Consider the following 24,652-nt stretch of genomic DNA (forward strand, 5'->3'; position numbering starts at 1 on the left):
TATGTAAACATTATGAAAATTAGATTAGTAAAGGACTGGAACAATGCTATAATTCTGTTTGCAGCATTGTTTAGGATTTGTTTCTGTCAGACAGCTCTAAACAAAAGGTCCAGTCAGAGACATAGGATCAGAGGTTAGAGGTCAAAGAAGGGCCTCAGGCTTCCAGAAGGAGGACGTCACATTCGTCATCCAGGTTACTTACAGCGTTACCTAACACAAGCACACACAGTTTCTTTGTTACTTACTTATTTTGATCAGATCCTTACAGATGCCACCAGCACACACACACAAACACTCACACACACACACACACACTCACGCAATGCGGGTTGCAGCAAACAGCTCTTTTTGTTGTGTCATGTTAGGTTGGAGTTTCCCATACTCATGTTTCACGAGCCTCTTGCCGTTCCTGTTCTTCCATGTCCACTCCCCCATACCGTTCTGATCCAAAACAGGAGTCAGAAAACCAGTTTGTCTTCAGGAGTGAGCGATCATGTACTGACATTAACAGTTCGAGAATAGAGCTTGTCTTCCAAAAGCACATGCTTCATGGACCAACAGAGCTGGTGGTTTTCATGGCAGTTTACTAATTCTTTATTCAATATCTGTGATTTGTGATGTTGTGATGTTTGTTTGATTTGTGATGTTTATGCTGCAAAGATATTGTTTAAGTAAGTGCAGTTTACAGTACTGTACAACTTACTGTCTGTGTTCCTCCAGTTGTTCTCGGTGTGTGAAAACACTGTGATAAATAGACTACCAGATTGTTTGACAAGTGAGGGTGTGTGTGTGTGTGTGTGTTGTTCTCCTACCCTCATGCCGCCACTTGATATACAGGAAACAGCATTGAGCTGTTAAGAAGAAACATGCCATTGGTAAGAGAGGAATAAAAAAATGTGTGTGTGAGTTTGCTGCTCCACTGTAAGAGAGCAGAACATGCAGACACATGCTGTAACTTACACACACATGCACGACTGCTCAGCCTACAGAAACACACTGCAAGATATGTGACAAGTCCAGACTCGTACACGCAAAACACAAGGTGATGTACAACTGGGTCTGTGGTCTCTGCCACAGGAAGAGTGCTGGACTGTTACAGACAGCTCTGATTAGAGAGGAATGACAACACAGTGTCCTGAGGCTGAAGATAAACTGGGCATTCTGCCCGATATGTAACATGTTGATAACATCAAGATTTGCTTTAATGACTTATTGTGTTTATCATGATTTGAAATTTACATGCATCCTAAAAATCTGTGTATAATATGTTCCTAATCTTGATTCTGATCAATCAGTATGTAAATGATTTTCCTTTTTTTTTTTTTTTTTTTTTATCTACTTTTGCAAACTTTTATTTTTTCCCCCCTTTATTTATATAATGACCCTTTTGTGGGGTAAGAAAAGAGTCTGGAGTTTCCAAATCAGAATGACAAGCAACTTTTAAACATCTTGTAAAACTCACTATAGAGTATAAGGACAGTTTAGCTTTATAATGTATGAACGGTAAGAGGAGCTGAGTCTCACATCTATCACTTTACCGTTACGGTAATTCTGACAGGATAAACACACGACACGTTTCTTTTCTTGTAAACGAATATTCGGTAGATTCCGGTTTATGGCTTTTAAACAGTTCATTCAGAATCAGCAAACAGAATTAAGTCATTAAATGTTCCGGGCATCTGTTCCGGATGCCTCCTGGACGCCTCCCTGGGGAAGTGTTCCGGGCATGTCCAACCGGGAGGAGGCCCCGGGGAAGACCTAGGACACGCTGGAGGGACTATGTCTCTCGGCTGGCCTGGGAACGCCTCTGTATTCCCCCGGAAGAGCTGGAGGAAGTGTCTGGGGAGAGGGAAGTCTGGGCGTCCCTGCTTAGACTGCTGCCCCCGCGACCCGGCCCCGGATAAGCGGTAGAAAATTGATGGATGGATGGAATTTTCCAAATATTCTAAGTGATCCTCTTCTGTGTCCACTCCTTGGTGAAGTAATGGAGTAGTGATGGTCATTACGTGATCGAATCGTTCTTTTGAACCGGTTCTTTTTAGTGAACCGGATGAACCAGTTCACCAAATCGGACTGATTCGTTCTAAACAGTTCGCGTCTTGAGTCAGCGCTGATCCACAATTTACTAAAGTTGCTCACTTTTGGTCATGCCTGACAGCCCCTCCGACTCTAAATAAACTAATATCCCGGAGTATGTAACTCCTGTACACTGAACTGAGACATGTTGTGCTGAGAGAACTGTGAGCTCGAGCTGTTGCTACTGCGCATGAATCACTGAACCGATACAGCGAATCATAGGTACAGAACTGAGAACTGTTTCTTTCAGACGCGTCCGAGAACCGATGAGCTGTTGTTACTGCGCATGCTTGAATCACTGAACTGATACAACGAATCATCAGTACACTGAACTGAGAACTGTTTCTTACGTACGCGTCCGACATACTGAGAACCGACGAGCTGTTGTTACTGCGCATGTGTAAATCACTGAACTGATACAGCAACAAATGTAAATGGTTATGATTTAATGTCTTATCAACGTATGAGTGTTTAACTCAGTTGCATTAGTTTTGAAACAACTGATGGAGCGAAAGAAACATTTCAAAATTATGCTTTTTTTTGTAAGTTTTTGTAAGTTGATGAAGATTAGTTTATTAACTTTATATCTTTAAGACACGTAAAACACCCACATTTGCACATCAATGCCTGTACTGGGTGTTTTAGTTGCAAAACTTAAATGTAAGAAACGCATTCAACTAAAGTTATGATTACAAAGAACTTTTCAAATGTGTTAAATTGATTGTATTAATATCTGCCGGCAGCGGCGGGATGAAGAAATTTACGTCACTACGTCAGGATGGAAAAGAACTGGTGAACTGGATTATTGAACTGGTTCATTAAAACAAACTGTCCGAAAGAACCGGTTCGCGGAAAAGAACCGAACTTCCCATCACTATAATGGAGGGGTTTATAGGCGTGACCAGAAAATGTTTGGGAAAAGTCCTCAAGCTGTTTTTGAGTGTTGTGTTCAGTACTGCGTTTTCATGGTAGCTATTCAGGGATACAGGCAGGTTTACACACTCAAGAGATGTTCAAACTGGAAAGAGTGAAATCTGGATCATTGTAAACTCCTGCGTTATCTTATTTCAGATTCCACGCTAACAATCTAACGTTTCGCACTGTACAGTCCTAAACGCTGGGTGTCAACAACCATGACTGGATAAATACAGTGAGAAAGATCACTCAGTTTAAAAATACCCATCAGTGAGAGAAACTTGTTGTGATGCAAATCCTTCTTGGCTTTTTTTTGGCTTTATTTTTCACTGCTGTTTAGTTTCTCTAACTGTACAAAACATTCGATATGTGGCCCTTACTGTTTTATTGTTGATAAGCGTCTGACTGTAATGTTCCAACACAGGATCGTTTCACACTGTACATGCTTGGCACTGCAACGCTGGTTAACCTTGACAAAGTGCTGCTGACTCTGCTTCAGAGAAGTGTTTTATAACACCGGGTAAATATCAGTGGCAAGAAATGAGCAGAATGTGTTCTGAATGAGCAGTGTGAAACGTTCATCTACACAGGGCTAAATGCAGGGTTTAGACCGGCAATAACTCGGCATTAAGCTCAGTGTGAAAAGTCCAGTAATGTAATTTCCTGAATAAATTGCAAAACAAGTTCACTCAGAAGTGCAAAAAACAAGACTTCACACTTTACCTTTATATAAAGTGTTGTGGTATTAAACTATTCATCAGGTATTTAGGTCATTATGGATTATATTCAGTTTAATCTGAATTAGTTTCATTTTACTTGGTTTATTTTTTGTGTACAGAATGCTGCTTAATGACTGACTATGAAAGGAATAATAAAACTTAATCATAGGATGCAGATTTCATTTTCTTTATCCTCTTGGTTTTTTTGACAATCCATATGGGTTCTGAAACGTGACATGACGCTGGCTTTATGCAAGGGTCCATTAGGCCCAAAAATAAGAATGGGACACCCTCATGTGTTCTAATTGTGTGTCTGAAGTGCGTGTCCATGTCCCTCTAATGTTCAGAATGTGTCCCTGGAATGTATGTCAGTGTCCCTCTAATGTTCAGAGTGTATCCCTGGAGTTTCTGTCCATGTCCCCCCTAGTGTTTGGAGTGTGTGTCCATGTCCTTCTAGTGTTTGGCATGTGTGTCCATGTCCCCCTAGTGTTTGACGTGTGTGTCCATGTCCCCCTTGTGTTTGCCGTTTGTGTCCATGTCCCCCTAGTGTTTGCAGTGTGTGTCCATGTCCCTCTAGTGTTTGACGTGTGTGTCCATGTCCCTCTAGTGTTTGATGTGTGTGTCCATGTCCCCCTAGTGTTTGACGTGTGTGTCCATGTCCCTCTAGCATTTGCAGTGTTTGTCCATGTCCCTCTAGTGTTCAGTGTGTCTCCCAGGAGTGTGTGTACATATCCCTCTAGTGTTCAGTGTGTCTCCCAGGAGTGTGTGTACATATCCCTCTAGTGTTCAGTGTGTCTCCCAGGAGTGTATGTGCATGTCCTTCTAGTGTCCAGATTGTGTGTCCATATCCCACTTCCCTAGTGGACTCCTATCAGTAACCTCTAACTGGTCACACAAACCCAAGGGAAAATTCAGCTCAACAACTCCATCATAATGGATAGCCAGAGAAAGTTAGTCAGGTTGCCAAATAAGAGAAAATAGAATCTGAATAAAGCAGCAGGAGCAGCGGCACAAAGAGAAGAGCATTTTATTTGAAAGATGAAGAGGTCACGAGAGAAAGGAGGACACAAAGGCAGAAAGGATGAAAGAGAAAAAGAGCGAGAAACCAGAGCCGGAGAATATTTACACTCCTGTTCTGCTTTGTTTACTGTGCCGGTTTATGAGCCACTTTGTGTACAGAGTGCTCAAGCTCAGCTTTCTTCCTCCGCAGTTTTACTATATCCTCCTGCACACCCTGTATTCGGGCTGGAATCTGGGTTTGTGAGCAACCCCATGCCATAACCTTTTGTCTGTGAGGTTATGGCGTAGTGCGCTTGTAATTATTGGTCAGTGCTTGGCGAGTCTCTCTACGTCTGAATCGCACACTGACGTCTGGATGTGACATCGCTCCAGTATTCCAGTGTGAGACTGTGGACGACTAAAAGACTGAGCAAACTGAGAAGTGATCAGAGGAAAAAAACATTCTCAAACATGCATGACTGCACAGCTCAGTCTCTCCAGGTCATGCTGTTGCTGGAAATTGGGGCTAATATCTGGTCATTGGTTGCTCATTAATATGTCACACCTTTTTTTCATATAACATTGGAGATTTCAACCCAAATTAACTTCCATGTCTTCTCTCCTTTTCCCTTGCTACAAGTCCTCATTATTATGATCCTGTGACAAAATCTCATCTCCACTTTCAGTGTAGAACTTTGCACTTCATATTTAAACGAGGATTCCTTCCCTCCACTCGCTGCCTACTGCAGCAGGGCCGATCTGTTAGGCAGCGTTCAGTGTTTTAACACAAAGTGGACTTCACAGCTTTGTTATTCTCTGTCTCGGGTGAATAACAGCGAGACTTGTGTAAAAGCCAGAGTTCAGCGGTGCAGATGGTTTGCGAGTACACTCATGCGATTGTTTATAACGTTCTATTTTCATTTCTCCTCAGGAGGTCGAGATTGTGGACATCAGCCATATCAGAGACACCAGAAGAGGGAAGTTTGCCAAGATACCAAAGGTACTGTGTGTATAAGAGTGTGTGCTTTTGTATTAACCGTTTTATAGCTTTAATGGTGTGTGTGTGTGTGTGTGTGTGTGTGTCTGAGAGTCGTTTTATAGCCGTTATGTTTTTAAACTCTGTGTGTTAAAAGGGTGCTGTTTCAGCTCTGTGGAATTAAACCTGAATAAATAAGAGCCATATATAATTGTACATACATTCCTTGTCATATCAGCTTGAGATTTCTTTAAATAATAAACATAATAAACATGTCAGTTGTTCGGGTCAGTTGGCCTACAGAGCTTGGTGCCCTGGTGTCCTTAGGAGGGTTTATTGGCAGCCATTTTGGAACAAAGTTTTTATGTTTGCAAGATCAGACCTCCAAAGATGACCCACAAAGATCTGTGCCAGGTTTTACAGCCCTACAGTTAGGGAGAAATATCCCCACTCCATCAGTTCAATTCCAATTTAAACTATACATATTGTCACAAAGCAGCTTTATGTAGATTTATGTCTCTGAAATTTTTAGAGGACTTTTATGGGTTCTTCATGGTGACACTGGGGATGGGGGTTTGGGTCAATGCAGTATACATGTGTAGAAGAGGAGAAATAAAACTATGCATTGTAAACAAAGCAGTGTATTCTGTATGGACATATTGTGAGGAGACCCAGGATCCGTGTCTTTAGGATTACAGTAGCAGATCTTGGCAGGAATGGGAGTGTTAGGCATAAACAGGTTAACACACACTCACACACACACACACACACACACACACACACACACACACAGTAGCCTTCCACTCTTATCGTTGCTCCAGCGCTGGTTCAGAGGAAGCCACACTCACTGTGGTGTAACGACTTGTAGGATGTGTGGGGTGTCTCATGTACCCAGTCTATTGAGGTTACAATCTGACTCTGTGTGCATGTGTGTGTGCATGTGTGTGCGCGTGTGTGTGTGTAGGACCCACGTTTGCGTGAAGTGCTGGGCTGTGGAAAAGGAGAGGGCAATGTGGAGGCTACGACAACGAAGTTAATAACAGTTGTCTACGGCAACGACCTGGTCAACATCTCTTTTCTTAACTTCCAGGCCATGCATGAGGACATTGCCAAGGTAACCACGGCAACCAAACACCACATGCCCCCTCTCTGCGATGGCTGCCAACTGTTTCTCCGTCACGCCTGTCTCTTAGTTTCTTGACCACTCTGTCAATTAATATATCTAAAGCAATAATTTCTGATTGTAGAGCAAGGCAATTACAGCTACAGCAAAACAAAGCACCAGTCTATAATGATATAAAACATGTAAATAAAAGGACCCGACCAAATGTAATCCTTTTACATCTCACTCAAACTGGTTTATTCTGTTTACGTGTGTTTGTGTGTATGTGTCTGTGTGTGTGTGTGTGTGTGTGTGTGTGTGTGTGTGTGTGTGTGTGTATGTGCGCGTTTACTCTAATCTCCAGGTGTGGACTGAAGAGCTGTTTAAACTTGCCATAAACTTACTGTCCCAAAATGCCTCACGCAACACCTTCTTACTCAAGGCGTGAGTATTGTGTTAGTGTGTATGTGACTGTGCATGTTTATTGTGTATTTGTGTATGTAGGGATGTAATGAGCTGGCAATCAAGGCAACAATTAGTCTCTCTCTCTCTCTCTCTCTCGATATGTATTTTGTACATTAATTAGCTATATATAAGCAGAAGGTCCTCGCAAAGTAATTCGGTGTGTGTGCCTGTGCATGTCCTTATCATTACCAGCTTGCAGCCCATGAGGTTTTCCAGTGTTTTACACATTGCTGTAAATGTATAACACACATCCATCTGTTCTCTCGTTCCCCTTTCTTTCTTTATTTAACCTCAGAAAGCTTCACTCAACCTCCAGGCCAATGAAAAAAGAGCTACAGTCTGATTCTGTCAAAAATAATTTGGGCTCTGATTTTAAAAAAAAAAAAAAAAAAAAAAAGAAGAAGAAGAAGCAAAACTAAAATTGTGAGCTGTGTTACAGTTGTGTACTTGTGATGCGGTCAAGCGCTCCTCAGATCCTTATCTCATGTGTCTATTGTAATTCTGTAAATGTAAAGATTTGTGTGTGTGTACTAAAAATTAAAGAATTACCTACAATGCTTGGTGAAATGTAGGTATTGTGAAGTCTCCTGGTTGATAATTAGGTGGGAAATAAATGTAAATATATTGGTTCTAATGGCACTTGAGGAGTTTTATTGTAGTGTTTTTGTGATTAACGGTTATAATTCACATTGCTCATTTTTTCTTGTGTTCTTCCCCAACAAAGATACACCAAGCTAACACTGCAGGTCACACAAGATGGGAAAATCCCACTAAAGAAGTGAGTATGATACACACACACACACACACACACACATTCACAGACACACACACAAATCTGTATTAATTTCACCACATCTTCTTTCATAAAGTCGGTTTTCCTTCTGCTCTTTACTTTTGTTCTCAGTTTAGCTAGTAGTACATGGCTGTCAAAACAAAGTATATGCAAATTGCATGAACTGATGTTCCTCGTAATGACTCAGAGTTCTACACTGTCTTTCTCAGTATTCTTAAGATGTTCTCTGACAAGAGGCGAGTGGAGACAGCGTTGGAGCAGTGCAACCTCATGGCTAACAGGGTATTCACTCATTTATCCCTCATGCAATTAGGGCTCATGTCTTTCCCCTGGTTACTTAGAAGACATGTATAGCTTCATCGTGTGTGCGTGTGTGAGTGTGTGCGTGTGCATGTGTGCGTGTGTGTGTGAGAGAGAGAGAGATTTTAGTGTACTTCTCTAAACAAACTTTTCTTTGTGAATGTACATGTCCATGTAATTTACATGGTTTAAAATTTTTTATGTGAACATAAAAAAACAACACACCTCAATGTAAGCGTCTGGTCAGCAGCCCTGATATAGATGATAAAGCTCTAGGACATTCACACAGGGAAACTAGATTTCCTCCACTTTGGAAAGTGTTTTTGTGGGAGCTCACAACAGAAAAATCTACGTTCTTAAAAACTCTTCATATAAATGTGTACATGGTTTCAGTGTCATCTGATAATCTTGTTGAATAAATATGTAAAGAAAGGAAACCCTTTAGGAATTGCTGTGATTCGGCCAATAGGCACGAGCACACTGGCACTCATGCCATTCAATAGACGGCAGTTTCATTAATAAGACTTTAACATCAAGTAACTGATACTTTGGCCAAATAATTTGTTTAGGTTTTTATTCATTTTATTTACTTGTTTTTTCCATTTATTTTTATTCATTCAACTTAGCTCAGTGAGTCATTTTTCTTCTTCTGGATAATTAGTAACACAAAAAATGGACTTTCTCATGTCTTAAAACTTAATAAATTAATTCTCACTGAAATCTCCAGCATGTCAACAGTCACACTCCCCACTAATACGTAGAGCGTCCGTCGTACTTGATGCTACAGTATCAGTATATCCATGTTATATATCCAGTATATACATATCCAAGGAGTATGTTCACTTCTATCCGAATTGCTTTTTCAGGAAGTTCGGAAATATTTGATGACCAACCAGAATTAAGTTTTCTACAGCAATAAAAAAAAAGAAGGCGAAACTCTTGGTTCAAATTCTGCACCAAGTGTTAAAAGTGTGGCATGATATCGATTTATATTAGATTCCCCACCTGTGCATGCAGAGATGTGTAGTCCAGAGGGAAAATCAACACGCATTGATGCAATATTACAGAAAATTGAGTGTTTTTTTTTTTTTGAAGCTGATAAACTGGTCACAGTATGATCCTGGACAATGAAATGAACAAACGAAGGGATTTGTGTCAGGTTGTCCAGGCAGCTGTGTGTTTTTAGTGCTGTAGCGGTGCTGCCCTCAGCTGGTGCAAAACAGAATTTCAAAGCAGAGTACAAGTGAAATGATATGGCAAGGGTGAAAAAAGATATGTTGTGAAGCATGCATTGTTCATGCTGCACTGATTCATCAATTGATTTTTGTCTGATTTTTGTCTTTAGGCTGGTTGGAATGTAAAAATGCCACCACACAGACCTGTTTATTGGCCACTCCTGATGTAGGGATTAATATCAAGCTGGCTCTTTGTATACTATAGACTGTTCACACAGGGCAACTAAGAAAGATGTGCTGTTTTATTAATACCTGGATGATGCACTAAAATTTCAAGTTGACATAATGAAGTACAACACCAATATTTGAAGTAAAAGAGCCAGAGGTGATTAAGCGAGAATGTTCTTACACAATGGTACAAAGCTACACAATGTTTCTGCCGTCTTAGTTTCCTCCGGTCAGTTAGAGAAAGTACAGCAAAATGATCTTTCACCTCAGTTTAGTGCAGCATGTTCTTCTGAAATAAAATACATTCCATTGCTAAAATACTGCATCAGATTTTCAGACAGAGCCTCAGTGTTTAAAGTCTTGACACTGGAATTAGCCAGTAATCCTTGCCTTCATGAGCATCAGGCAACCGCTGTACTTTAAAGATTCACTGTTGATCAGTTAAAACACCCATTTGGCTTTTAGATCAGATAAATCAGATCAGATTTATTAGATCAGATAAATCAGATCAGATTTATTAGATCAGATAGATCAGATCAGATAAATGTTTTTTTTTTTTTGGTTGTTTTTTTGTTTGGTATTCAAACCAAGATGAGATACTTGGCAATACTGGAGCTTATTTACTGTCACTGACGATGTACAAATACACAACCAAAGTGTTTCAAAGCCATTTGATTTGTCTCCCTTAGGCTGATGGGATCAAGATAGAGGATTTCACCTGGGAAATGTTCCAGAGCTTCCTGAACAAAATGTGCCTGAGGACTGAGATCGACCACATCTTCATGGAGCTGTGAGTGATGTACAGAGGATGAGAACGTGATTCTGTTCCACTTGTTTGTTTTAGATTTTATTTATTTAATTGATGATGTATTGAAATGAAACAGGGATTATTTAAAGTGATGTGTAGGCATTGCAGTTTTATACACTTTATACACCTGATAAAGTGTGTGTGTATGTGTGTATGTGTGTATGTGTGTATATGTGTGTGTGTGTGTGTGTGTGTGTGTGTGTGTGTGCATGCACACAGTGGCTCTAAAGCAAAGCCCTTTCTTACCCTGGATCAGATGATGGACTTTGTCAACCGTAAGCAAAGGGACTCACGGTTGAATGAGGTTCTCTACCCACCCCTCAAGCGAGAGCAGGTACGACAGCTCATGGAAAAATATGAGACTAACCCCCACCAGCTGGAAAGAGGTAAACACACACACTCACTGTAGGACATGCAGTGAATAATGAGAGGATAATGATTATAATATAATTGTGTGTGTGTGTGTGTGTGTGTAGACCAGATCTCTCTAATGACATTCAGTAAATATCTGGGGGGAGAGGAAAACGCAGTGGTTCCCTCAGAAAGGTTCGACATCATGGACGATATGAACCAGTCACTCTCTCATTATTTTATCAACTCTTCGCACAACACCTACCTCACAGGTTTGTACACTCCCTGTAAAACGTCCTACTTTTTAAATTCCATCATGCTCACAATTACTTGTAAACATCTAAATCCAAAAGAGCATTCTCTGCTCAGTAGGAAACTCAGTAGGAACTCTTTCCTAGTGTGCTCCAGGGTGGACATGAGTCCTGTGTGGTGTGGGAAAACTGGGCAAATGGAATGGAAATGTGGAAAATGGAAATATTATTTTTGCAGTTTTTCTGCAAAGGTTTTTCTGGAAAAAGAAAAAAGCTTTACAGTATAACTAAGTTTTGAAAAATAACAGGAGTGAAAACTGTGGAGAGTTTGGAGAGTATCCTTCAAAGAGTGACATCATTTATTTTGTGTGTGTGTGTGTGTGTGTGTGTGTGTGTGTGTGTGTGTGTGTGTGTAGTGGGTCAGTTAACAGGTCTGTCCTCAGTGGAGATGTACAGACAGGTTTTGCTCACCGGTTGTCGCTGTATCGAGCTGGACTGCTGGAAAGGTCGTCCACCCGATGAAGAGCCCATTATAACACACGGCTTCACCATGACAACCGAAATCCCCTTCAAGGTGAAGCTATCTATACACGAGTCATTCTGTCCATCTACTCTCACCATACTCATCTACACCTGTCATTCTGTCCATCTCTCTCACCATACTCATCTACACCTGTCATTCTGTCCATCTACTCTCACCATACTCATCTACACCTTCATTCTGTCCATCTGCTCTCACCATACTCATCTACACCTGTCATTCTGTCCATCTACTCTCACCATACTCATCTACACCTGTCATTCTGTCCATCTCTCTCACCATACTCATCTACACCCGTCATTCTGTCCATCTCTCTCACCATACTCATCTACACCTGTCATTCTGTCCAACTACTCTCACCATACTCATCTACACCTGTCATTCTGTCCAACTACTCTCACCATACTCATCTACACCTGTCATTCTGTCCATCTACTCTCACCATACTCATCTACACCTGTCATTCTGTCCAACTACTCTCACCATACTCATCTACACCTGTCATTCTGTCCATCTACTCTCACCATACTCATCTACACCTGTCATTCTGTCCATCTACTCTCACCATATTCATCTACACCTGTCATTCTGTCCATCTACTCTCACCATACTCATCTACACCTGTCATTCTGTCCATCTACTCTCACCATACTCATCTACACCTGTCATTCTGTCCATCTACTCTCACCATACTCATCTACACCTGTCATTCTGTCCATCTACTCTCACCATACTCATCTACACCTGTCATTCTGTCCATCTCTCTCACCATACTCATCTACACCTGTCATTCTGTCCATCTACTCTCACCATACTCATCTACACCTGTCATTCTGTCCATCTCTCTCACCATACTCATCTACACCTGTCATTCTGTCCATCTCTCTCACCATACTCATCTACACCTGTCATTCTGTCCATCTCTCTCACCATAATCATCTACACCTGTCATTCTGTCCATCTCTCTCACCATAATCATCTACACCTGTCATTCTGTCCATCTCTCTCACCATAATCATCTACACCTGTCATTCTGTCCATCTCTCTCACCATACTCATCTACACCTGTCATTCTGTCCATCTCTCTCACCATACTCATCTACACCTGTCATTCTGTCCATCTCTCTCACCATACTCATCTACACCTGTCATTCTGTCCATCTCTCTCACCATACTCATCTACACCTGTCATTCTGTCCATCTCTCTCACCATACTCATCTACACCTGTCATTCTGTCCATCTCTCTCACCATACTCATCTACACCTGTCATTCTGTCCATCTCTCTCACCATACTCATCTACACCTGTCATTCTGTCCATCTACTCTCACCATACTCATCTACACCTGTCATTCTGTCCATCTACTCTCACCATACTCATCTACACCTGTCATTCTGTCCATCTCTCTCACCATACTCATCTACACCTGTCATTCTGTCCATCTCTCTCACCATACTCATCTACACCTGTCATTCTGTCCATCTCTCTCACCATACTCATCTACACCTGTCATTCTGTCCATCTACTCTCACCATACTCATCTACACCTGTCATTCTGTCCATCTACTCTCACCATACTCATCTACACCTGTCATTCTGTCCATCTACTCTCACCATACTCATCTACACCTGTCATTCTGTCCATCTCTCTCACCATACTCATCTACACCTGTCATTCTGTCCATCTCTCTCACCATACTCATCTACACCTGTCATTCTGTCCATCTCTCTCACCATACTCATCTACACCTGTCATTCTGTCCATCTCTCTCACCATACTCATCTACACCTGTCATTCTGTCCATCTCTCTCACCATACTCATCTACACCTGTCATTCTGTCCATCTACTCTCACCATACTCATCTACACCTGTCATTCTGTCCATCTACTCTCACCATACTCATCTACACCTGTCATTCTGTCCATCTACTCTCACCATACTCATCTACACCTGTCATTCTGTCCATCTACTCTCACCATACTCATCTACACCTGTCATTCTGTCCATCTCTCTCACCATACTCATCTACACCTGTCATTCTGTCCATCTCTCTCACCATACTCATCTACACCTGTCATTCTGTCCATCTACTCTCACCATACTCATCTACACCTGTCATTCTGTCCATCTACTCTCACCATACTCATCTACACCTGTCATTCTGTCCATCTACTCTCACCATACTCATCTACACCTGTCATTCTGTCCATCTCTCTCACCATACTCATCTACACCTGTCATTCTGTCCATCTACTCTCACCATACTCATCTACACCTGTCATTCTGTCCATCTACTCTCACCATACTCATCTACACCTGTCATTCTGTCCATCTACTCTCACCATACTCATCTACACCTGTCATTCTGTCCATCTACTCTCACCATACTCATCTACACCTGTCATTCTGTCCATCTACTCTCACCATACTCATCTACACCTGTCATTCTGTCCATCTACTCTCACCATACTCATCTACACCTGTCATTCTGTCCATCTACTCTCACCATACTCATCTACACCTGTCATTCTGTCCATCTCTCTCACCATACTCATCTACACCTGTCATTCTGTCCATCTACTCTCACCATACTCATCTACACCTGTCATTCTGTCCATCTCTCTCACCATACTCATCTACACCTGTCATTCTGTCCATCTCTCTCACCATACTCATCTACACCTGTCATTCTGTCCATCTACTCTCACCATACTCATCTACACCTTCATTCTGTCCATCTCTCTCACCATACTCATCTACACCTGTCATTCTGTCCATCTACTCTCACCATACTCATCCATTCTCGAGTTGATCTCTAACACTGTTTCATACTTGTTTGCCCACTTGCAGGTGACATTTTCCCATTTCCACTCTGTCTCTCTCTACAGGAGGTGATTGAAGCCATTGCTGAGAGTGCTTTTAAGACCTCTCCCTACCCCCTCATCCTCTCCTTCGAGAATCATGTTGACTCGTAAGTGTAAATCTGAGAGTGTATATATATATATATATATATATATATATATATATATATATATATATATATATATACATTTTTTTTATCAACATTATTCTTTCTTATACCACAGCAACTTAGTAAAAGATGTTGCATGCCTTATTGCAACAGCTCTTTCACACAATCCTAATGTAACACTTCTGATTACAGATGCTGTACAAGTTTTCTGTAGAGACACATTTATTTAACCTTTACAAGGAGTCTCCAGTGTCAGCACTGTAACACTTTTCCTCCATGAGAAAGTGTTCAAGATGGAGGCTTTTGCGCTGTGCAGTTTCTTTCTAACATTAAAATCTTGGTTTAATTCCATCAGACTGAAAGAGAGGCTGATGAGGGGAACAATATAGCGCCATAGCTATAGGAAATAATGTCATGATTTTTTTCCACATTTCCAAGTTCCTCAGATGTTAGATGTATAAAATGTATGTGTCATTGTTTAATTCATTCAAAATTGTTATCAATGGGAAATTAAGGTGGTGGTTGATGAAATCTCTTGACCCCATTGTGTTTTATGTCACACGGTTCCACTGAAGAATTTATGTTATTGTCCTTTTAACTTCGCCGCACCTCTGTCCCTCTCATTTGTTTATTATCAGCGCACGGCAGCAGGCTAAGATGGCAGAATACTGTCGTTCCATATTCGGTGATGCCTTGCTTATCGATCCTTTAGAGAAATACCCGGTGAGTGCCAGTGCAGAGCAGCTTCCAGCTCGTCTCATGCATTTCTGCTTGCTTTAACACTCTGCCATTGCTTCATCAGGTGTGTAATTATCATATTGTCCATGATGTTGCCCTAAAGTTGTGTAAAACAGAAATGCTTGTGGACGTGTTCATTGCTGAGAGTGAATCAGTTTTTAGCATGGCTAGTGTAATAAGCATAATAAAGTTGTACGCCGTGTGGCTTGTTGCAGCTGGTCCCAGGTCAGTTGTTGCCCAGTCCTCAGGAGCTGATGGGGAAAATCTTGATAAAGAACAAGAAAAAGCATCACCACGGCACAACTAACGGTGGAAGCGTCAGACGCAAAGAGGGAGCAGACGAGCAGGCCTCGTCTCTCAACGGTGAGCACATGTGCTCGGGTGTTAACGCCAGATTAAATACATCTTAAAGTTTTCTCCCACCCACGGAAAGTTTTCCGTACACTCTCATTCAGAAAGACACATCCAAAATCATTGTGCTGTTCAGCCATCTGCCCTCCAAATTTTTTACTGATTCCACTTCCATGTTGGAGCTCAGAAGGTTCCACGAACATTTCATTTAAAGAAATCATTGTTATTCATAAATCACATTTTCTCTCTGATTGTGTCATTTATCCATTTCATACCCATGCATAAAATTTGTGTTTAGATGCTCCATTGCCTGAATTGGAGACAAGCCAGATCATGTCCAATGGGGGCGAGAAGCTTGCAGAGAGGATGAGTAAAGACAGTGACATGCGGAAGTCTATTGGTGGGTTCATGCGGGATTGACATGCAGTCTGAACCAATCACAGTGCAGACTAATGTCAGGCTGGTGTCATTATGTAGCACATGCATCGTTAATCTTGTTTGTATTTGTTGTTTTTTTATGTTGATTTACTTGTAATTTAGATCGGGGAGATGGAGATAGTGATGAAGAGGAGGAGGAAGAGCCAGTGGCAGACCCCAAAAAGCACCAATCGGATGAGGCAAGTCAGATCACCTCTCTCTCTCTCTCTCTGGTGTCACTTAATTTTTCTTTACGTTCCAAATAATTTTATGATCAATATGAATTTTTGTTTGTTATTATTTAATTATATAATGATTTTTTTAATGCTTATATTTTATATACCCTCTTCATATTTTACCACAATAATAAGAATAATATCATCTACTTATGCAGGGAACAGCATACAGTGAAGTCAATGCTACTGAAGAGATGTCCACATTGGTTAACTACATTGAACCAGTCAAATTCAAATCCTTTGAAGTGGCAGCCAGTGAGTATTGATGTGAGCGTGCGCGTGCACATGATTGTGTGAGTGCGCATGTGTGTGTGTGTGCCTTTGAACAGGCTTTCGTCAGTGTGTGTGTGCGTGTGTGTAAACATGCTTTCATCTGTGTGTGTGTAAACATGCTTTCATCTGTGTGTGTGTGTGTGTATGTGTGTGTGAACATGCTTTCATCTGTGTGTGTGAACATGCTTTCGTGTGTGTGTGTGTGAACATGCTTTCGTGTGTGTGTGTGTGTGTGTGTGAACATGATTTTGTGTGTGTGTGTGCGAGAGCGTGTGTGCACATGCTTTCATCTGTGAGTGTGTGTGTGTGAACATGCTTTCCTCTGTGTGTGTACTGAGTGTGTACCGTGTGTGTGCTTGTGTTATCAGAGCTCCTCTGTGGTGTAATGATCTCAGATGTAGTATGTGACATAATGTAATATTAATGATCATTGATTGAGCTTGATTATTCGCTTTTTTATTTTATGTTGTTAGAAAGGGACAAGTTTTTTGAAATGTCATCCTTTGTGGAGACCAAAGGCATGGACATACTGAAGAATTCCCCTATTGAATTTGTGGAGTATCCTTTCCATACGTGATCCGAGGAGATTTCTTCATATTCACCTAGTGTATTGTGTGAGATCATTATTTACGTCACTGTGAGCGTGCACGTTTGTTTTCCTGAACAGTTTGTGTTCAGATACAATAAGAAGCAGTTGAGTCGGATCTATCCCAAAGGCACTCGTGTGGATTCCAGTAACTATATGCCTCAACTCTTCTGGAATGTAGGCTGCCAGATGGTGGCGCTAAACTTCCAGACTCTTGGTGAGTCCGGCTCATTCGTGGTAATTTAAAATAATTTAAAAGCACCTTGTGGACCTGAACATCATACAGTCTGAAGCTTCTCTGTAAGAGGGAGATCTTAATAGTGTTCTTGTCTGTTAGTTAGTTAATTCTTCTGGTTGTTAAATCAATTTGTTTTTGTTTGTTTGTTTTTTATGGATTTGTTTGTTAGTTAGAATGTTTTCTAGTTTGTTACTGCATTTAGATCATAAACTCTTATACAGAATAACTTTTGTGTGGTTGATTTAGATCTACCCATGCAGCTAAACCTGGGTGTGTTCGAGTATAACAGCCGCAGTGGCTACCTGCTCAAGCCCGAGTTCATGAGGCGCACAGACAAACACTTTGACCCCTTCACTGAGAACATAGTGGATGGCATTGTGGCTAACACTGTCAAGATCAAGGTAGTGTAATGTGTGTGTCTGTGCTTGTGCGTGTGTTTGTGTGCATCTCTGTGATTGTGTGTCTGTGCATGTTTGTGTGTCTCTGTGTATGTGTGCGTCTCTGTGTTTGTGTATCCACGTGTGTGTGTTTGTGTGTGTGTATCCACACTTGTGTGTGTCTGTGTTTGTGTGTCTGTGTGTGTGTGTGTGTCTATGTGTTTGTGTATCCACGTGTGTGTGTGTCTGTGTTTGTGTGTGTGTGTGTGTGTGTGTGTGTGTGTGTCTGTGTTTGTGTATCCACGTGTGTGTGTGTCTGTGTGTGTGTGTGTCTGTGTTTGTGTATCCACGTGTGTGTGTGTCTGTGTTTGTGTGTCCGTGTGTATCCACACGTGTGTGTGTCTATGTATGTGTGTCTATGTTGTGTTTATGTAAATTCATATTAATGTTTTTGGGTTTTTTTTAGATTTTGTCTGGTCAGTTTCTGACTGATAAGAAGGTGGGAGTGTATGTTGAAGTCGACATGTTTGGGCTTCCTACTGACACCAAAAGGAAGTACCGCACCAAAACCTCTAATAACAACTCAATGGACCCCGTGTGGGAGGAGGAGCCTTTCGTCTTTCTTAAGGTCAGACGAGTGCTAATGTGTTTTTCATGTCTTATGAATTAGAGCTGTACAATATCCTAAACAATCCTAGATCATGTCATTGTAATGTTGGTCTTTACATTAATACAGATCCTAAAGGTTTACAATATAGAAGTTGATGAAGTTTACATTGTTGGTTCTGAGCATCCTAAGCACCCTTTATATATGTTGTTTAAACTCAACCTTATTTATACACAGGAATGTATGATTATTTATGTTAGAAATTAGACATCTCTCTCTCTCTCTCTCTCTCTCTCTCTCTCTCTCTCTCTGTCTGTATGTAGGTGGTGTTGCCCACACTAGCCTCATTAAGAGTAGCTCTCTTTGAAGAGAACGGGAAGTTCATAGGCCATCGGATCTTACCAGTAGTGGCTTTACGTCCAGGTCAGTACAAGGCTTGCGACAAATAAGTGGCAATACATCTTTCAAAAACTTACCAGTGGTGGTTTAATAATAGTTAAGGCTCTGTTGTGCCCCTGAGCAAGGCCGTTAAACCTGCCTGCCCCAGGACTACTATATAGTGGTTGACCCTGTGCTCTGACCTCAACCTCCTAACAAGCTGGGCTATGCAGAAGAAAAGAATTTTGCTGTAATGAATACGTGTCGGCTGTTTAAGGCTTAAGATGGACATTACACTGGACCTTGTTTGCTTTGGAAGTAGATGATGTGTATCTTAATGGCATAAAATCTGTTCCACACAAAACTCTGTGTGTGTGTGTGTTTTACAGGATACCATTACATTAATCTGAAGAATGAGCTCAATCAGCCGCTCCTGCTTGCCACTCTCTTTGTATACACCGAAGTTCAGGACTACATTCCAAACGAGCATCAAGGTGAGACCGCACGCCTTTTCTCCCTCATATTTACATTTACAGCATTTAGCAGACCCCTTTACCCAGAGTGACTTACAGTTTATTTCAACTTATACAACTGAGCAATTGAGGGTTTAGGGCCTTGCTCAGGGACCCAGCAGTGGCAGCTTGGTGGAGCTGGGATTCAAACTCCTTCTGATTCACCTTCCGATCAGTAGCCCAACACCTTAACCACTAGGCTATCACATCCCACTTCAGGACACATCAGAAACATATTCCAGGGAATTTTCGATGAGGATATATAGCTGTTTCTCTGTCTTGTATGTAGCTTGTTTCAAATGTCTTAGACAGTATAAAAAATCTAATACCACTTTTCATGTATGAGGGAATAAATGGATCACAGTCATCAGCAGTGTCTCCTTTATAAGCAGTACTGTTTATTATATTCTTTACATTTATAACATTGTAATATAACATTTTTATATAAAAATTCATTTGTTTGGCATTTCTGGTTATTTGATATAGAATTCATTTTCACTTTATTTTCTTGCAGACTGTATTCAATATATAAAATAAATATTCTTAAACCTCATATTTTTCTTTTTGTTTCATTACATTAATGTCAGCTCAAATCCAGTGCAGTATAAAAGAACACAAAAAGTTTCTCTTATTACACATGGACTGCTTCGTGTGTGTGTGTGTTTAGAGTATGCTGAGGCTCTGACCAATCCAATCAAACATGTGCTGGATCAGAGAGAGAGGCAGCTGGCTGTGTTGATGATGGACAACAATGAGGTTAGTAAGGTGTTTAACGATATTTGATTAACATTATTATTGAATTAACATTATTGAAACCAAAATCAAAACATGTCCCTCGTCTTATCTGCTGCGTTTGTGTGTTTGTCTGTGTGTGTACACGTATGTGTGTGTTCTCAAAGCGAGTCCATGACAAGCCAGATGAGAAACTAGATTTCACCCCTATGCCTACTCCTGTGTGCCAGTTCCCCTTGCCCTCGCCGCCCCTCCCACCTGTGGTGGCTGAAGTATTGACTGCCCCAGGTAAATTAAACACAAGAACAATAAAAACCCACAGCTCTCACTCACCTCTCATCGCATATTCTGAGATAAATCCATGTTGAGTAAGTTGTCTGTGTACATGCATATGTGGGCATGTCTGACATGACATCATGCTTGTGTACTGAGTGACCTGCTTCTCATTGTGTGTAATATTTTAGCTCAGAAAGAAGACCTGATCCTCAATATATTAGCAGGTAGGGCGTCATCATCATCATCATCATCATCATCAACAAGCTAACATTGCTCAAGCAGATCAGATTTCTCTTACTGTGAACACGTGTGTTTGTATTTCAGTGATCGAGCCCCAGTCTATTGAAGAGCTGAAGCAGAACAAGTCCTATGTGAAGTTGTTGAAGAAACAATGCAAAGAACTGAAGGAGCTTCGCAAGAAGCACCTTAAGAAGGTACACACACTTTTACACTTAGTGGTACTTAAAATATACACTTTTAACACAAAATACTATATTTCCAATGCAGTTTGATGATTAAGATGCATTTTGGTGTCTTAGTCATGTTTGCAGTTGGTTATGGGATTTAGTCTGCAGTCTTAAGTAGCAGTTGTCTTAACAGTCATCATTATTTGGGATGATGATGATGATGATAATTATATTGGTCTGTTTGACCTGTAGGGGGGCACGGTGGCTTAGTGGTTAGCACGTTCGCCTCACACCTCCAGGGTCGGGGTTCGATTCCCGCCTCCACCTTGTGTGTGTGGAGTTTGCATGTTCTCCCCGTGCCTCGGGGGTTTCCTCCGGGTACTCCGGTTTCCTCCCCAGTCCAAAGACATGCATGGTAGGTTGATTGGCATCTCTGGAAAATTGTCCCTAGTGTGTGATTGCGTGAGTGAATGAGAGTATGTGTGTGCCCTGCGATGGGTTGGCACTCCGTCCAGGGTGTATCCTGCCTTGATGCCCTATGACGCCTGAGATAGGCACAGGCTCCCCGTGACCCGAGGTAGTTCGGATAAGCGGTAGAAAATGAATGAATGAATGAATGTTTGACCTGTATATCCCCTCTATCCAATTTTAATGTAATTAATATTTAGGGCTGTTAAGGTTAGGTTCAGTCCTAAATAACTCCACTATATGTGCTGAATAGATGTGTATTAGAGTTTGCAGTACATAGTGTACTGTATGGTTAAGATTTATCACAGTTCAGATTTAGTTCAGCCTCCATTAAATGTTTGTTGGATATTATTGTCACCACTACACACACAACAAGTGCCCATTTTAAAATATTTAATTACATGGAGTATCGTTATAAAGTCATAAATTAAAGTACATCTTACAGCTTTCGTTTCATTTTCCTGTCATTATGAGGTTAAGTGGACATGTTCTATGTTTAATCAAACAGTGCAGTGGGTTTTTATTTTGTTTTAGTTTGTTAGGAACAGCATTCTATAGCAGTCACGTTGCATGTGTATGTGGTCTGCGTGTTAGGTGTGGGCCCTCAGCAAGGAGCAGAAGACGAGGTGTAACAAGCTGAACTCAGACATCCAGAGACGCAAGAGTCAAGCCGAGAAAAAGCTGCGGCTCAGCGTAAAGAAAAAGTACGCGGGAAATAAAGACAGTCTAAGCAGCTTCAAAGCATGAACTTCATGAAATATTTACTCTGTGTGTGTGTGTGTCTGTGTGTCTGTGTGTCTGTGTGTCTGTGTGTCTGTGTGTCTGTGTGTCTGTGTGTGTGTGTGTGTGTGTGTGTGTGTGTTGACAGTGAGCCTGAGGAACCTGTGAGGACTGAACTGAGTGCTCTGGAGGTGGAGCTGGAGAAGCGGACAGTGCAGCTGAGAGAGTGGCAGATGCAGGAGCTGCTTGACCTGCGAAAGAAACAACACCAGCTGGAAAGAGAAAAGAAGTATGCTCATCTTGAAGAGGTACTACACACACACACACACACACACACACACACACACACACACACACACACACAGACTAGTGCTTCATATTTACATTTACACCATTTCACAGTTGCCTTTCTCTAGAGCGACTCTCAGAAGTGTTTTGCAGTCTGTATCAGTAACATCCTCGCTCTCGTACACTCGATCACTGACTAAACGCAAGCAACAAACGTAAGAACACAAAATAGTCAAGGGATTGTTTTAAATAGAGTAACTATGCTAATTTAAGTGCTTGGTGAAGAGGGAGGATTTTACTCTTTATTTGAAGACAATCAGTGACTCAGTTATTCAGACATTTTAGACACAGTATAGAATGTGGGTGTGTGTGTGTGTGCGTGTTGATGGTGGGTCTGTTTATTTGTCATTTTCTCACTTTTTTGCTTTTTGACATAGACGGAATACTTTTGGTTGAGATGCATGCAAACAATAATTATATTTCAGTTTAGGAAAGCTTGTTGTTTGGTAGAAGTGAACAAGAGGTTTAATAACTTCAATAACAGGAATTTTATTATTTTTTTGTAACTACAGCGTGTTAAAGAAGCAGTAAGCTGAACTGTAAGCTGAACTGTAAGCTGATTGTAAGCTGAACTTTGTAAGCTGAACTGTTTTTGTCGTGCTCCTTCACAGTCCTTTAAGAAACTAAAAGTAGTTGCTGAGGAATGCCAGATAGATCAGATCAAGAAACTCAAGGACATATGTGACAAGTAAGCCTCCTCTCCCCTTCTCTCTCTCTCTCTCTCTTTCTCCCTCTCTCTCTCTCTTTCTCTCTCTCTCTCTCTCTCTCTCTCTCTCTCTCTCTCTCTCTCTCTCTCTCTCTCTCTCTCACTCTCTCCCTCTCTCTCTCTCTCTGTCACACACACACACAAACACACACACACACACACTCTTGTTTGCGTACTGTACCTGTGTAACTTTTACTGTAACATGTCTTTCCCTAGAGAGAAGAAGGAGTTGCAGAAGATTTTAGACAGAAAAAGGCAGAACAGCATCATAGAAGCTAAAAAGGGGGATAAAGAGAAGGCTGAGTCGTGAGTAAAACCTCTCTGTAAACAAATCTCCAGTTCTCCACCTCTCTCAGACAAGTTGTTATACTATTACGTGAATTTATTCATCCAGCTGTCTCCTAAAATACGAAGAAAGGAGAGTTTGCCTGAGCTATAGTCATCTCACGCTCCATCAATATACCGCCATAACTCTTAACTCTCTCTCACACACACGCTCTTCCTCTTTCTCTCTGTCTCAAGGGAAGTGAACGAGATAAATAAAAAACATATCCAGGACTCGGTGAACTCACTGCGCAAGGTGAGTGTTTTTCATAGATTTCAAATCAAGTCCCCTGACAAAGAAGAAACCTCTCTCTCTCTCTCTCTCTCTCTCTCTCTCTCACCTTGCTGTTACAGATATAAATGTACTGCTTAGTTGATGGCGATAGAGGTAACATTTTATTACGAGGGTTTGTTTATATCAAAATATTGTACAATAATTGTACGCATCCTGTTTTTAATAAAAAGATGAAAATGAGAATGCAAAGATTTGTAACTTACATTTAAAGCAGATCATCATCAGTTATAATTTTTGGCTTGTAAACTGCAAGGAAACAAAGCAGATGAACCAAAAAAGGGACAGCCCTGAGGAGGTGGTGACAAAATTGTTCAGTAATTCTTATGTAGTCCATAAACGGGAGAAAAAAAGTGAATTAATAATCATTTCCTAACCAGCTCTTTGTTTCAATTTGCATCCTTGTGTAGAGAAGTGTATCTTGTGTATGCAGAATCTCAGTGTGATGCTCTGATTTATATTTTTAGACAGATCCCTAGTCGCACGTCAGAATGGCATAATAACAGTCAATGTAGCAGCACTTTTCTGAAACTTAACTATGGTCCCCATACCGTCACTGTTCACATGAGCATGAAAGCTGCAAGAATAAAAATAAATAAATAAATATTAAAGCCAGCCAAACTCTCATGTGTCTCAAATTCATGGTTGTGTCAGTTTTAAAGTCATGCTTCAATGCTACTACGTCCCACTCCACAAATTCCTCCCTGTTTTTCAGCCATCAATGCTGGAATTTAATCATTAGCTTGTTTTTTTCTTCTTATTTATAGTTGGATGAAACTCAGGAGAAGCGTCAAGAGAAGCTGAAGAACCAGCAGAGAGAAATCTTACAGAAAATAGAAGAGGAGCAACCACTGGTCTGTCCTTCTGTTCTTTCATGCACACACACACACACACACACACACACACACACACACACACACACACACACACACACACACTTATTGCTCTCCTCTTTGGCTTATTGTTTGTATACTGACTGTATTTCTTGCTGCA

The 24,652-nt window shown here is 41.0% G+C and overlaps 1 protein-coding gene across 2 annotated transcripts in view; it reads left to right on the forward strand.

Annotated features, from left to right (window-relative positions):
- The window catches only part of plcb3 (phospholipase C, beta 3 (phosphatidylinositol-specific)), a 66,018-nt gene that overhangs the window by 37,311 nt on the left and 4,055 nt on the right, over positions 1-24,652 (forward strand). The window contains exons 3-33 of one of the 2 annotated variants that reach the window (XM_060874669.1): positions 5,641-5,709; positions 6,650-6,799; positions 7,152-7,231; positions 7,977-8,030; positions 8,255-8,327; positions 10,438-10,538; positions 10,776-10,942; positions 11,033-11,179; positions 11,575-11,732; positions 14,591-14,673; positions 15,312-15,396; positions 15,627-15,774; positions 16,061-16,162; positions 16,303-16,379; positions 16,574-16,670; positions 17,162-17,246; positions 17,367-17,491; positions 17,759-17,913; positions 18,356-18,517; positions 18,820-18,919; positions 19,264-19,368; positions 20,054-20,151; positions 20,286-20,406; positions 20,583-20,618; positions 20,719-20,828; positions 21,864-21,973; positions 22,138-22,297; positions 22,949-23,025; positions 23,260-23,349; positions 23,566-23,623; positions 24,427-24,513. In XM_060874669.1, coding sequence (XP_060730652.1) covers positions 5,641-5,709; positions 6,650-6,799; positions 7,152-7,231; positions 7,977-8,030; positions 8,255-8,327; positions 10,438-10,538; positions 10,776-10,942; positions 11,033-11,179; positions 11,575-11,732; positions 14,591-14,673; positions 15,312-15,396; positions 15,627-15,774; positions 16,061-16,162; positions 16,303-16,379; positions 16,574-16,670; positions 17,162-17,246; positions 17,367-17,491; positions 17,759-17,913; positions 18,356-18,517; positions 18,820-18,919; positions 19,264-19,368; positions 20,054-20,151; positions 20,286-20,406; positions 20,583-20,618; positions 20,719-20,828; positions 21,864-21,973; positions 22,138-22,297; positions 22,949-23,025; positions 23,260-23,349; positions 23,566-23,623; positions 24,427-24,513 — 3,270 coding nt within the window. The remainder of the gene's footprint in view (positions 1-5,640; positions 5,710-6,649; positions 6,800-7,151; positions 7,232-7,976; positions 8,031-8,254; positions 8,328-10,437; positions 10,539-10,775; positions 10,943-11,032; positions 11,180-11,574; positions 11,733-14,590; positions 14,674-15,311; positions 15,397-15,626; positions 15,775-16,060; positions 16,163-16,302; positions 16,380-16,573; positions 16,671-17,161; positions 17,247-17,366; positions 17,492-17,758; positions 17,914-18,355; positions 18,518-18,819; positions 18,920-19,263; positions 19,369-20,053; positions 20,152-20,285; positions 20,407-20,582; positions 20,619-20,718; positions 20,829-21,863; positions 21,974-22,137; positions 22,298-22,948; positions 23,026-23,259; positions 23,350-23,565; positions 23,624-24,426; positions 24,514-24,652) is intronic. The other variant, XM_060874670.1, reaches the window with a different exon arrangement.

This window comes from Tachysurus vachellii, chromosome 7 (assembly GCF_030014155.1).
Source record: "Tachysurus vachellii isolate PV-2020 chromosome 7, HZAU_Pvac_v1, whole genome shotgun sequence".
Lineage (NCBI taxonomy): Eukaryota > Metazoa > Chordata > Actinopteri > Siluriformes > Bagridae > Tachysurus > Tachysurus vachellii.